The sequence below is a fragment of the Grammomys surdaster genome, unplaced genomic scaffold (genome assembly GCF_004785775.1).
Source record: "Grammomys surdaster isolate TR1022 unplaced genomic scaffold, NIH_TR_1.0 137, whole genome shotgun sequence".
Classification (NCBI taxonomy): Eukaryota; Metazoa; Chordata; class Mammalia; order Rodentia; family Muridae; genus Grammomys; species Grammomys surdaster.
In genome coordinates this window covers 2944605-2959384 of record NW_021604595.1, presented here as the reverse complement: position 1 = coordinate 2959384, position 14780 = coordinate 2944605, and the positions used below count along the sequence as shown (strand labels likewise).

General features: G+C 44.1%; 1 protein-coding gene across 2 annotated transcripts in view; it reads left to right on the top strand.

Annotated features, from left to right (window-relative positions):
• The window catches only part of Rnf144b (ring finger protein 144B), a 56966-nt gene that overhangs the window by 22261 nt on the left and 19925 nt on the right, over positions 1–14780 (top strand). For both annotated transcript variants that reach the window (XM_028763195.1, XM_028763196.1), the window contains exon 3: positions 5792–5896. In XM_028763195.1, coding sequence (XP_028619028.1) covers positions 5792–5896 — 105 coding nt within the window. The remainder of the gene's footprint in view (positions 1–5791; positions 5897–14780) is intronic.

The following is a 14780-nucleotide window of genomic DNA, read 5'->3' as shown; positions in this document are numbered from 1 at the left end:
AACCGGAGGTGCTTCTGAGTGGAACCCAGATTTAGTTGCCCATTTCCCATATTGACCGTTCAGACTTACAAGGTGGATGCTGTACTCCTTTCCAGAAAAAGTAGCAGAACCGCTTTAAAGTATTTAAGGTTCTTTAAATGAAAAGTACTTCAATGCTGTATATGTAATTTCCCCTTTAAGCTCCCTTCACTCCTTTGCCTGGAACTAGCTACTGCCTGTTTTCGCTGTGGATACTGATGGAGAGAACTCCTCTCTCTGAGGTTCATCTCAGTTAACATTGCTGAGCCACACATGCAGCAATGAAAGATATAACTGTATCTCCCAGAGTAATACTCGGGGAGGGTGTAGGGCAGGTTGGGGGCAGGGGTGGGGCAGGGGTGGGAGCAAGGGCAGATGGGGCAGGACATGGGGTTCTCAGGCATGGCTGCACCTTACTGTCATCCCAGAGTTAAAATCTCAGGTACCAGTTTATTAGCAAGGTGGCCGAAAACAAGAACAATGTACAAAGGTCAACAGCATTTCTCCATCCTATCAAGGACTGATAGAATGGGCTTGTGGAAGAAACTCCATTCACTGTAATTTCCCAAGGAATGGATGAAAATATGTGAAATGTATACTCTCAAAAATAGACCTTTTCAGTAAGGGAGACCAAATAAATGGAAAGGCACTTGATACTGTTCACTCAGCCTCGTGTTATAAACAGAAACAACTAGAACAGTCCAGAGAAACTCAGAAAAGAAAAACAAAGTCAGAGAACACACGTCCAAGATTGCAGAATCACTACAACACTACAATAGTCAAAGTAGGGTGATAGCGCTCAGGAGAAGGTAATTCAGAGTCCAATGGGCATGCCTTGTCTTTCCTAGGATCCTGCAGAAGACACGATAAATGTCTTCTATCAGGGCAGGTAGATGCCAACAGCAGCTACATAATCTGAGGAAGCACATCATATCAAGAGACTCCTAGATTAGGGAAGATTCTTCTTCTTAGCTGTGAAGGCCTTTCTGACAAGGTAGCATGGCTGGAAGCTCTGGGGGAAATGGGCAATACAGTCAAGAACACACATACAAAAATACATCATCTGTCATCCATCAATCTGACTGTCTTCCTACCAATCATCTATACATCACCTCTCTACCTGTTACCTGTTGTCTATCATCTACCTGTCATCTGTAATCGATTAATCATTCATCACTGATGATCTATCATCTGTTAATAATCCATTGTCTATCAATTTCTGTTATCTATCAGTGATCTATTATCTAGCATCTAGCTAGCTAGCTATCATCTGCCCATCATCCGTGTATCTATGACTGCATTGTCTATGCCTATAGTTGGCTCTTAGGTGGGTACATTGCAATCTTTTTCCATGTCTCTATGGGAGGGGAGAACACCTTGCAAAGAACGCTATGTCCTTTGATACAGTGTGAGCAACAACCTTGAAAAAAAAAATCCCTTCCTTGAAAAATTCCATTGACATAAGTCATAGGCTGAGCTGGAAGGAACAATACAAATCACCTGGCTCCCCATGTGTTCGGTGGCTGAACACTTGACTACATCCTATAGGAATCCTTGTGGGCTGTGCAGCGAGTTGGAAGAGGAGTCTGTGTTATTATTTATGACCCTTATGGTCTTAAAGTATTTGTCTCTGCTCCATCAAGCCATGTACGTGAAAGGGAACTACACAAAAGAAACACTTCTTCCTTCCATGAGTCATCTGGGCTTTTGAAATGTTGTTTTCGAAACAGACTTTGTTGGCTGTTCAGAAAACTGCAAGATCTGCATACTGCCAAAGCTGAATGATCCACATTTGTTAAAGGCGACGAATGGCGGTAGTTTTGTGTGTTTCTCTTTATGTGTAAGCTAGGTGCCAGGTTTTGCTTTTTCTTTTTCTTCCAGGATTGTTTACCTGTGTTTGGCTTGTCTGTTATGGACAGCGGTTCTTATAAAATGCTTTTGATTCTTTGTATTTCTCTAGCCAGTGGGAGCAATAAAGGGAGGAGGGTTTGAGGGGCCATTTTTCAGTGAAATCGAACAGAAGTCATGAATACAAGCCACTTGGAGGATGTGAGAAGCAGCAATGAGGGCTAGCTAGCTTCCTCTGCTTCTCGGAGAAGTGTGCAGCCACTCTGATGGCATGTCGGCCGTGTGCCTGAGCTCCCAGCTGCTTAACAACCTTCACACACACATCCCCACCCCAACAAGCCTTTCTTAGAATAAAAAGAAGGGGTATGCACACAGTTCCAACTTCTTTCCAAAAAATAGCGGTACACCATCTTTTTTTGTACACATGGGAGTGCTTGAGTGGAAAGCTTCTAAATTCACTACTTGATGTGTTACGGACCTCACATTAGCAAACAAAACATCTGCTCTGAGCAGCCAATGGGGAACCTTAATATTTCAACTGTACAGATTTGCAGTGTAAGTTTAAATAATTATTTTGCCCATAAAGACACACATGATATCTCCCTAGATACGATATACCATTAAGTCTTTTCTCCACCCCTAAAAAGTCCTATAGAAGCTTCTCTACAGGTTGGTGGGATGTGCTGCTCGTACACCATTTTGGTCTGTTCAGCTTCTCTACCCCATGTGGCTTAACTGGTTCCTTGCAGGGAGTCAGGGAAGTTTTAAACAGAATGGGCACAGCCAGTCTGGGTCCTGGATGGAGTCTTCCCCCCACTGTCAGTGAGGTGGGTGTCCACCTCAGCCACTGGGCTCTGAAGTTGATCGCCGCACCACCTTGTTTCCCTCAAGCCCTTTCTTTCCCCTTGGGCCTGGAGACCGTGTATTTTTAGAGCCTGTTTACCTCAGTTTCAGCGAGTGGCAGCTGCCAGGAGAGGGTAAAGACAATACTATTGGAAGCACATGGCCGATGGGAGCCTGGGAAGTCTCCAGAAGCAACCTGGTAGGTAGCCCTTTGCAGGTTCTTTTGGGAAAACACCCTTTGTGTGAGCCAGTGTATGGTTCCTCTGGGGCTTTGCCTGTCAGGGATCTTTCCCATATCACCCCTACTTTCTCCTGGGACCGAGCCACAATTACCAAAGTAAATCTTAGGGCGAGTAACTGTTACCCATTTCTTGAACATGAAAATAAAAGTTAATATTTGATATCTGCCATGAGGCCATTCATAGGGTAAGAGCGACTAGAGTAGACTTCGGCTCTCTGATGCCTGATGTCTCTCTGTTATACTATGTCACAGGGGTGTTCTCATGTCTTCTGACTACCATTTGAAAGTCTCTTTCATGATTTTGTGGCATACCATCGTATGAATTCAGCAAAATTTATGTTTTTTGGGTGGATATTTAAGTTAGTTTCTGGGTTTTGTGTGACTGAAGAAATTTATTCTTCCAAAAAGGGATCTCTTAACTTTCTGAAGATACACAAATCTGGCTTAATTTGTTGGCCCTGGCTATCCAGCCATCAGTGTGTCTGACAGTCTTTTCAACTAGAAAAACACATGCTTTTTTTTTTTTTTCTTGTTTTTCGAGACAGGGTTTCTCTATATAGCCTGGGCTGTCCTGGAACTTACTCTGTAGACCAGGCTGGCCTCGAACTCAGAAATCCGCCTGCCTCTGCCTCCCAAGTGCTAGGACTAAAGGCATGCGCCACCACCGCCCGGCAAAACACATGCTTTTTAAAGGAGATACCATAGTGATGCCAGGCTTCATCTTCACATGGAAAAAATTAATTCCAAGAGGTCAATAAATGCCACAGACTTCACAATTCTGTGAAACGCTCTGACCATGGACCTTCGCTCAATGGTTTATGTAACAGTGCGTGACATTGCTTTTAATGTAAAGAGTTGATATGTAAGTATATGAATTTGAAAAGATCTAAGCTCACTTATAAATCATTTTGTAAGCCATTGCTTCATTGACTAGACTGTAGAAACTGAAGAGCCAGATTTTTGATTTCCAAGGTTGTTTTTTTTTATTTTTTTTTTTTTTTGTTTTTTCAAGACAGGGTTTCTCTGTATAGCCTTGGCTGTCCTGAAACTCACTCTGTAGACCAGGCTGACCTTGAACTCAGAAATCCGCCTGCCTCTGCCACCCAAGTGCTGGAATTAAAGTGTGCACCACCACCGCCCGGCTGGAGCCCCAGTAGTCCATTGTCGTCCAGTGGGAAGTGGGCCCAAGATTCCTCACAAGATACCAGAACCTGCTTCTATAAAATGGCTTTCGTAGTATTTGTGAGCCGCTTGCACGCATCATAGTATATACCTGAAATGACCTTCAGGAGATCGGAGTGCCTGCTCAGAAAACAATACAAGCCAGGCGCCTGTCTGTGATCACTACAGGCCTAACTACATAATGAATGCATGCCAGCAACGTGACACTTGTTCTGAATACTTTCAACTGGAGTGGGTCACACTTGAGCACGGAACTCGTCTTGCTCTGCCATCTTTTTCCAGTGGGCATGTTTCATGGAGGTACAAGGATACAGAGGGTAATGGAGGTCTACATGCCAAGTCCAGTCCCTCTCCTATGCTTTCTCTATTCACTGCCCAAGGTTCCGATGCAATCCTCAACAAGCAGGTAGAGTTGTGGATGATGACCCCTTGTCGTCTCCTCTTTGGAGAATTTCTCCTTTTCCAGTCACCCAGTGCCTGTTTTATTTTTTATTTATTTTTTTTACTCAGAGCTCTTCAAGGAGTACCTGGTGAGGCATGCCTGTAACCCCCAGCAGGTCTGAAGACTGAGGCAGGAGTATTGAAAGTTCTAGGTCAGCCGGAGCTACATAGTAAAATGCTGTGTCCAGAAACAAAACAAAAAAAACCCAGACACAACAACAAAACAAAACATATCACAGCCTCAACATGGTACCCACGAAGGCCTTTGGGATGGCCTATTCTTCCAAGTCGTCTTTGCTATCCCCAGCCACCAGGAAGTCACCTGACTTGTTCCTACAGAACTCAGTCCTTACTGGTATTTTGACTCTGTTTGGGTAGCTCAGTTGCAGGGTCCCAGAGTGAGTTCCATTCTACTCCCAGAGTGGTCCAGGGATAAAAAGAACTGGGGACGCTGGAGAGACGACTGAGTGGTTAAAAGTCCATGTTATGCTTGTAGAGGACTGGGTTGGGTTCTGAGCACCCACATGGTAGTTCATAACCGTCCATAACTTCAGTTCCAGGGGATCCCACACTCACTTCTGACTTCTGCTGACACACATGGTACAGTACACATATGCAAGCAAAACACTCAGCCACATAAATCTAAATTAAAAAAAAAAACAAACAGAACTGGGAATAAGTTTGTTTCTTTCTTTTTAAAGAAGTATTTATTTTATGTAAATGAGAACAATGTAGTCATCTTCAGACACACCAGAAGAGGACATCGGATCCCATTACAGATGGTTGTGAGCCACCACGTGGCTGCTGGGAATTGAACTCAGGACCTCTGGAAGAGCAGTCTGTGTTCTTAACCACTGAGCCATCCCTCCAGCCCAGGAGTAAACTTTGAAAAGAAAGAAAATTATAAAGGTCTTTGCTATGGATGCAAAAACATTTCTTCTTTCCCCTAGTATATGGTGGACAGACTGAGAGAGCCAACAGGAATCTGACTTGAATAAACTCTTAAGATGAAGTCACCTATAATTAATTGCCTAGCTCTGCATTCTTTCCAGAGTGATGGCTCTTTAGTATCCACACTTGTGATAACTTATGATTCCTGGTACAAGAACCCCAGGACAGCCAATTTAGGAAGAGGTAGTGAGTGTTCTCTTATGTAACCCTCGTGCTACTGTAATGGGTGCGAAGTTTAAAACATTGTATTTATTATTTTATTTTTAGTGCCTGAAACAGTATATGGTGCTGTCCATCCGAGAAGGATGTGGATCTCCTATCACCTGCCCTGACATGGTGTGCCTAAACCACGGGACCCTGCAGGAAACCGAGGTATGGATGCATGCCACGACCCTTCCTCCTCCCGGCCGGGTGATTTCCTACATCTTGACCTTTAAGTATTGCCTAGTAGGGAGTTAGTGACAAAACACAGAGGCTAACTTTTTAAAGGAGTGTTTTATGGCCACACGGAGCTGGAATCCTTATACAAGCTGTGAGCACCGTCGTTTATCTCAGGTCTGTTTATGGATGCCTTCTTGCCTGCTGTTGAAGCTCTTAGACAAAGATGCTAGAAATCAAACCAAGTCTAAAGTGGGGCTTGGAAGATGCTGAAGTTAGTAAGTTACACTGTATCAATATGTTTGTTTCCTAGGGTAGCTTTTCACAGAGGTGGTCTGAAGTTGAAACATTTCCAAAGAGCAGAGAGGGAGGAGGCCTTGCTGCTGGGCTGCCTTAGGCATCAGATAAGTTTGTCCCCTTGGAGCAGGTTTTCCTATCTCTCCAGGTTACAGTTTATCTCAACGGTTTTTTTTTTTTTTTCTGATCTTCCCCTCATGGCTGCCCTGAAATCTCTCTCTGGATCTTCAGTGCCTGTTCACCTGAGTATAATGAACTCTTGTCTAAAAGAATGTGTAATCTTCCAAGCGGGCTCCCTATAAACCAATGAAATAAACTGTTGATTGGATACGCAGGGGACACCTGACAGGACACCTGCCTGGCCCCAGGCGTTCCTTCTGGCCTTCCTTGGCCTGTGTGTCATTAGCTAATCCTCCCCAGAAGCCTCCCAAAGTCAGGTGTTTTCTTAGATACAGGAACTGAAGTCCAGGGGCTGTACGTGACTTACCTCAAGGGACTGATCCAGAAAGAACTGGAATTCTAATCCAGTTCTCATGTACCACAGTCACATAGCACTAAGGGGGGGACAAAGTAGGCAGAAGAAATGTGCAGCAAAAGACTCGAGAGTGAAAAGCTTGGCAGTGTGTGGGTGGATATAAATATATATGCATGTGTGTGCATGTATACATCTTTCTGAATACATGTGCTTTCTTCTCCTCCTCCTCCTCCTCCTCCTCCTCCTCCTCCTCCTCCTCCTTCTCGTTCTTCTTCTTGTTCTTCTTGTTCTTCTTCTCCTTCTCCTTCTTCTTCTTAAAAAAAAACCTACCCTTTGCTTTGTAAGAAAAGCAGGGAGAAAGTGCTCTAGCCACTCCTACCCTGACTCAGTCTGTCCTGTGTGCAGTTAAAACACGGCTATAAGTAAGGTTTGGTGGAGAATTGACTCATCTTAAGAAAACAACGAAGTCTAAGTTTTGCTGAAAGGGTCATACTGAAGATGTCCATTCTTCCCCGCAAGGACGGCTGCTGATCTCAGTGCTTTGCAGCACGTAATGGAAGGAAGAGACAGAGGCATGGGGAACTAGTCACCCGGGGCTCTAGACACTGTGTGCTGTGTAACAGAAGAGTTTTTTGGTTTTGTTAGGTTTATTTATTTATGTATATGAGTGCTATTTACATGTATGCCCACATGACCAAAGAAGGTATCAGACAGAAGAGAGCATCAGATCCTATTACAGATGGTCACGAGCCAACATGTGGTTGCTGGGAACTGAACTCAGAACCTCTGGAAGAGCAGCCACTGCCCCTTAACTGCTGAGCCATCTCTCCAACCCAACAGAATTGTTACTAAAACGAGGCCCCAGTATTTGAGAGCACTGGGCTTGGCGTTGTCCTTTCTGACTTTTTACTCTGATGTCTGACTAGTCAGTCTAGTATAAATAGAGCACTTGGTACAAGTACCCAGTGCCGGGTACTGAGTAGAGGCCCAGGTGGCAGAGCAGCATCCTGGGGGAGCTTCTGACCTAGCAGAGAGGTCATAGACATATAATGAGGCAGGTACTTATGCAAGAGAAGTGCAAGAGAGATAAAATAGGCTGTAAAAACTGGGTTTGAGTGAAATCTTAATTCCTATATGAAAAAATGTATAAATGAACACAAACAAACAGTTTGGTTGAGGTTTTAAAACAATGTTTATGAATCTAGACCCAGTCTGGCAGTTGCCAGTCGGGTGTGGATATTTAATTATATACTAATTAAACATATAAAAGAAACTTAATTCTTCTGGTACGTTACTTAATAATTGCTTTGAAGTGTTCATAGCCATTCATGCTTAGTGGCTACCTTATTGACAGTCCAGAGCAGAGCATCTGTCACTGTGGAAAGCCTAGTTGGACAGTGTTATCCCAGAACTCACACGGTAGCACTATTCACTGATGTCGTGGATGCTGGCGGCTAGGGCTAATGTGTTCAGGACAGACCTTGGGTTTTCTGTTGTCCTCGCATGCCCATTTCCAGTCACCTGCTGCACATTCTTCCCTAGTGGCACACATTCTCACTCATTTCTGGTTGCTTCTGGCTGTATCTAGCTATTCTTCCAAAAGCAATTTTACTTTAAGGCTATAGTAAAAGCAAACAAGCCCATAATATTTCTCAAAGTTTATAAAAAAAAATCTCAAAGTACATTTGAGAAAACAGAACAAAGCTATTCCAAACTGAGTGGATTTAAAGTTCCCCAGGCCCTTTTCTCATTAGATGAATAATGAGACTCTCCAGGGTACTCATGGGCTATTTCTACTCTCAGGAGCTTTACAGAGAGCCCGGCTAGAGATAAGCATTCAAATGCAGGAGTCAAGTTCTTAACCAACCTGCAGACTTCTGTCTCCAGTGGTAAAACCTTGTAATGGTGGTTGGGGAGGGAGAGGGTGTTTTCATTCTCATCTTTTTGTTGTTGTTGTTATTGTTGTTGTTTTTTGAGACAGGGTGTCTCTGTGTAGCCCTGGCTGTCCTGGAACTCAGAAATCCGCCTGCCTCTGCCTCCCAAGTGCTGGGATTAAAGGCGTGCGCCACCACCGCCCGGCTTCATTCTGATTTTTGAACTGAACAGTAGATTATACTGGAGATCTAAGTAGCTACATCTGTTTATTTGAAATTCTTCCTTTAAAAGTGAAATTAACACACACAGACGGGCTGGGTACCTTCCTGGTACCCAGATTTCTCCGTCTAGAATCCTTGTGTTACTATGTGGCTAGAGCCTCTGCAGTTGTGACGGTATCACAGTGGGGCTCATTCGTACGCCACCTGACTGGATCCCACGACCATGACCCTGTTCTCCGTTTCACTCGAGAGACATGTTTGATGGTTACAGGTAACACATCACCATACTTGTTAGGAATGGTTCTGGCTACAGCTGGCTAATCTCTGTGTGCATGCTTTCCTGGGTAGATCCAGCTTGCCCGCTTGGCTCTGCTCCCTCTGTCTGTCTTCCTGAATCCCTCAAATTGGCTCAGCTGTGGCTCTGCCTCTTCATGTTTGTCTGTCAAGAATAGCCTCGTTAGTAAAGCGTTTAATGCCCGGTTTGAGCCCTGTTTAACTTACACCGGAGGCAGGAGAACATGGCAGCTTCCTTTCAGTGTCCCGGAAGCCCCATGATGGACAGTGGCTTGTGGCTTAGAGGTGACCTTTCTGGGAGTCTGGGGAAAGTCAAGTTTCCCTGCATTGCATCATCTAGTGCTTCCATCTATTGCTCTGCAGGGTTTTCCCATGTATCGGAACCAGGAACCTTGTCCAACATGGAATTATAAACACAGGACACGGATTGTTCTTTCTGTCAGCACTGCTTTAAGTAAAGCTCTGTGCTGAAAGGCGATGTTCAATCTCAGCAGTTCCCTGCAGTGTTGGAGAAGTGGCATGCCCCTGCCTGGAGAGCCTAAGCTGTCTGTCTGTGCCGTGTGACATTCGAGTGACAGGCATATAGAGCCACTTGAACAGTACCTGTCACTGTGTGGCCAAGGCAACTGAGCTTCCAACTAGCAGCTGGCAGGGGAGGGCAGGAATGGGCCTCTCAGCCGCCTCTCACACACCGAGCTCCTTTCCAAGTCCTGGGGCCCTAAAACAACCAGGCTGGCTTTTACTTCCAATGCCACACAGTATGCAGCAGAGGAAGGGTGGAAACAGTTGGCCTTGCCAGGAACAAGGGCTCAGAATTTCTGTAGGAAGGGATTTGGAGTGTAGAGCCCAGAGGCCTAGGGGAGGAGGAGAAGGACAAGGGTTAAGGACTCTGAGGTTACACGTGCACAATAAGTACAGTTTTCCCCCAGACGATGTGTTTATTTCAGGTGGCTTTGGGAGAGGCGGCTGGCACTGTAGGAACCGGGCTTTCTTCACGGCTGCCCTCCCCCATCTCTCCTTTAACACCCGACCCTCCCATTACCATGGAACAGTAATGTGAAGATGCCCAGGCCAGGCTAGGGAAACTCATCCCATGACTGGGTACAAACAGGAAGGGACCAACTGTGTCTCTGAGGTCTCTAATACCCATCCATTGTCATGTGTGCTGGCTGGAGAAAAGCTAAATACTGGAAGTGGGAGGGGACAGAGGACTCTGCCAAACCAGAGTGAAGAGATATTTTTGAGGTTCCCAGCTGAAAATTTATTTTTGAACACATTTAAAAACCTCATTTTTAGATGTATTTAAAGCCCCATGTAAGTGGAAGATAACATCTCTAAGATCTTTAAAAGCGGCCTAGGAAGGCTAAGCGGCTCTTTAGTCCAGTCCGTCTCAGCTGCACACAGGAGTGATTAACCCAGAGAGGTTGGCAGAGGAGTAAATTGAGAAGTATGGTCCTGCTGTGATGCCCTCTGGCACCTTCCATTCAGAGTTTGGCCTCCAGTACTTAGGTGTTTGTTACACTCAGATGAAAGGTGGATAGCCTTTCTGCTCTGTTAGAAGGAGGCACCCGTGCTTTTTGGGTTGGGGCAGAAGACATCACTAGTTTCTGTGTTATTGTGATTAGAGTTGGTATAACAAGTGGTTTTTCCTGCTTCCATCTTTGCAAGTCACGGCGCCTCTGAAGTGGCCCAGACATTGCTCGCCAGGTCATGATGATCCATTCCCAGACGATTGCACTCATCTGTCCTAGTCTACTGGTCAACCTGGTTCTTCACCTTTTTTTTTTTTTAAGCAGCTGATTTAAAGGGCTAGACCTGAATAAAATCTTGGCCTCTCTTTCCTATTGGCCTGACTTTACAAACCAATAGACGGCGCTCCCTGTCTCCTGTCCTTAACTTAGAATTTTTAGCGAGGCCATTTCGATGTTCCCATTCAAAAAAAATATGTGCTGCTTGGCCCACACTTCTTATGGGCGTCACACCTATTACTTTCAGCGTAGATATCTGTGATGAGTGGGTTCCACTCTCTCTTCCTGTTCCCTGTCCTCCTTCCCTCCCTTCTGTGATTTTTTTTACAAGGTTAGGGTTAATGTGGGTGGGGTGCTTGTTTCTGTTATGGTTGTAGCAGTGATAAAGAAAGCTGTGCTCCACTTCTGATCTCTTCTCAGCTATTAGAGATGCCCAGTGTGTGTGTGTGTGTGTGTGTGTGTGTGTGTGTGTGTGTGTAGTTTCCATGTGTGCAGGTGTGCTTTCCATCACCTTAGCATGCACTCCTAGGGCAAGCTGGACTTTCTCGTGGCAGAAGCCATATCACTCGCCCTTGACATGCTTTCCAATTCTCCTCCTGCCCTCAAGTTCCTCAATTTGGTCAGTCCAAGTATCTGCTTTATACAGTATCTCTCTCCCTACGGGACAGCTAGACACAGACTTCTTGAGTGGCTTCACTAGCCTCTGGTCCCACACCATCTCCAGATAATCCACAGTAACTACTCCACAGTCCCGGTGTGACCTCCCAGAACTCCAGTAAAACTCCTCACACAAAACCTGTTGAGATAATGCCCTGAACCAGTGAATTACACAGTGATTACATGTGTGTCCTTTTCTCTCTTCTTGCCTGCACTCTCTGACCTACACACACACATACACACATACACACACACACACATGCACATGTACACAGAGTCATCTGTGTACCCACTGCCTGAAAAACTGTCCTAATTATTGAAAGGGTGCTAGGTATCTTATAGCTATCTTAAGTATCTTTGATTAAGGGTCTGGAGAGATGACTTAATGGTTAAAAGCATTTCCTGTCCTTCCTGAGGACCCAAGTTTGGTTCCCAGTATCCAGGTTGGATGGCTTACAACAGACTATAACTCTAGCTCCAGGAACCCTTAGCGCCCCCTTCTGGTCTCTTTAGGCATCCACACACATGCGACAGACCTACTACAAAAAATGTTCCAGAATTAAAGCACTCCTATAGGATACATACAAATTAGAGAGGACAGAGAACTTTGGCAGGGATTCCTTTAATCAAGTCAAGATGTTAATGTCACCAGTATTCTCACCCCATGTACCTCCTGAGGGTCCCCAAGTCACATCTGATATCCCTTCCCCCCCCCCAAAAAAAAATCACAACCTGAATCTAATCACAAGAAGGCATCAGGCCAACCAAAGTTGAAGAACAGCATACAGGCCAGTGGCCTGCACATTTCAAACACGTGAAGGAGAGGGAAAGATAAATTAAAACCTGTCACCGAGGTCTCAGGAGACCCTGTAGCTAGATGGAGGACTGCAGTTTGGGTTGGGTACCAGACTGGAGAAGACATTAGCGGGAGGATGCATGAAATCTTAGTAAGTCCTGGCAATCCATTCAGTTGTATTATACCCATTTCAACTGCATTCTTTTAATAATTAATGATGGTTTTGATACGAGGTTCTCTTTAGAAGTCCAGAGAGTAGCATGTATGAAGTCTTCATCCGAACCTTATGACATGTCCTGAGTCTGAGATTACTTGGGAATAAAAAAAAAAATTTCAAAAGAGCATTGTAGTGTGATTTTGGACAATTTTGAATGTCTTTGTTGGGAAAAGAAGAGGATAAAGGTAGAGCGTGAGATAGCCCTTTATAATCTCATTCATTTCCTGGGATTGCCAGCCTAGCCGTGTGATAATTTTCAAGCACCTGTGAACGTTCTCAAACACCTGCCATAACCCTTTCACCCGTAGCCTTATGGAACCTTCCAGAACTCATCCTAACACAATTTATTTAAATTTTATAATTGTGCAAATGGAAGCCATGCACAATTATGGCTTAGCCCCAAATGATGGTGAAACCAGGAATTAATATTTTGGATAATGTACATTAAAAAAAAATTCCCGGCTCTTTCTCTCATATAAAAACCACACCGAGACAGAGACACTTTAGGATATTAGTTTAATTTACAAAATATAAGAGGTGAAAAGGTCAGGCAGTGGTTTTATTTTGACTCTTCAATGTGTATATTGCCTTCCGAGTGATTTTTATTCTTTGAGCACCCCTTCTACATAGCCCAGACGTCAAGCCCATGGTAGACTGTCAGCAAGCATACTAAGAGGGTGCACACCTGAGGGGCAGAGCTGGTAAGGTGTGTATTGGTCCTCAGAGAATTTTAGATGGGGACTAGTTGCCCTCATGGCTGTTGCATAGAATCAATGATCTCAGTGCCATTAGAGGAGACTGAAAATCAGGTCACAGAATACCACCTTGGGCCCAAAGGTGAAGGAACATTATGCCATCTGCCCTCCACACATAACCATCACTGACAAAGTCAAGCACCGAGCTCCGATCCCTAATGCCTGTTGCCTGGGCTTGCTCTTTCCAGCTCTGAATCTTACTCGTGATACTTTAGAGCTTCAGGAGAGTTTTTTTGGGGGGGAGTGGGGAGGGAGTACTATAGTAGATGAACAAATTTAGTTCTCCACGTTGCTCATGTCCGATCATACTTTTAACAGAACTATAGCAAAATACATGTAGTATGAAATTGGTCCTATTTTTTTCTTACAAGGATCGCTAAGGGACTTTTGCTTAAGGTACCAGACAAAGACACATTTTTATTTTCAATTTGGTAAAAGAAAGTTTGAAGGGGGATGTTTTTCAGAATGGATAAATTCAATCCATTTGGTAAATTCAACCAAACTTAGTTTGGTATGAGGAAGACTAAACTTGCTTATTTTGTGATCTTTAATTCATTTTTTGTTAATTTGGTCTGACTGATTTGGGAAAATAAACAGATTGAGTCTGTTTTTGAGGTATGTAGTTCAATTTTGAATGTACTTTTAAAATGTACTGTATGCCAGGCAGTGGCTGTGGATGCCTTGGGAGGCAGAGGTAGGTGGTGACTCTCTCAGCCTGGACTACAGAGAGAGAGAGTTCCAGGACAGCCAGGGCTACACAGAGAAACCTTGTCTCAATGTGTATGTGTGTATGTATATGTATATATGTATATGATGTATTGTAATTATTAAATGCATTTTTAGTTACAGCATCAACTTACTATGGTTTTCTCCAAGCAGGCTTTGTTTCATCAATTGCAAAAATGCTTTTATTTAAATATGTTTTGCAGCAGAACTGTATCTCTAGTTCATACATGCATAATGTACATAATAATGTATGTACATAGTAGCTTAATATTTTCATGCTGGAATTATCAAGGCTAAGAGGGAGGCCCACATTAACTCATTGAATTTCTTACTTGTAAGTGGGTAACATCAGTATAATTACATGTCACTATCACTGACAGTTTTAGAATTCCAGTTCATATGAGCAGCTAGCTTTTCCTCCCTCTGACTTGGACGTGGTAAGCTGTTTAACGGGGAAGTGTCTTTGTTAGCGTGAGTCATTGTTGTTTACTAGGAACCCCTTGGTTCATTCTGCTGTCTGAAGAGGAAATGGGATTCTAGTCACAAGGAATGTCATAAGACAGACTCTCCTTGCTACCGTATCATGTGTCAGTGTGGTGTGAGTGAAGTGAATGGGGTCGGTATCAAAGTTGATATCACACAGAGCACAGCATCTCTATGTACAGATCTGGCATAATTAATTGCTGAGACACTGCCTGCTTGACCTCGGATCCAAAGCTAGGCTTTTGAAAGGTTTGGTTTTTTTTTTTTTTATGAGCAGAGAATAGAGAAGGAAAGAGCCTCTTCCATGCCTGACACACATAATGTGAGCTACCCG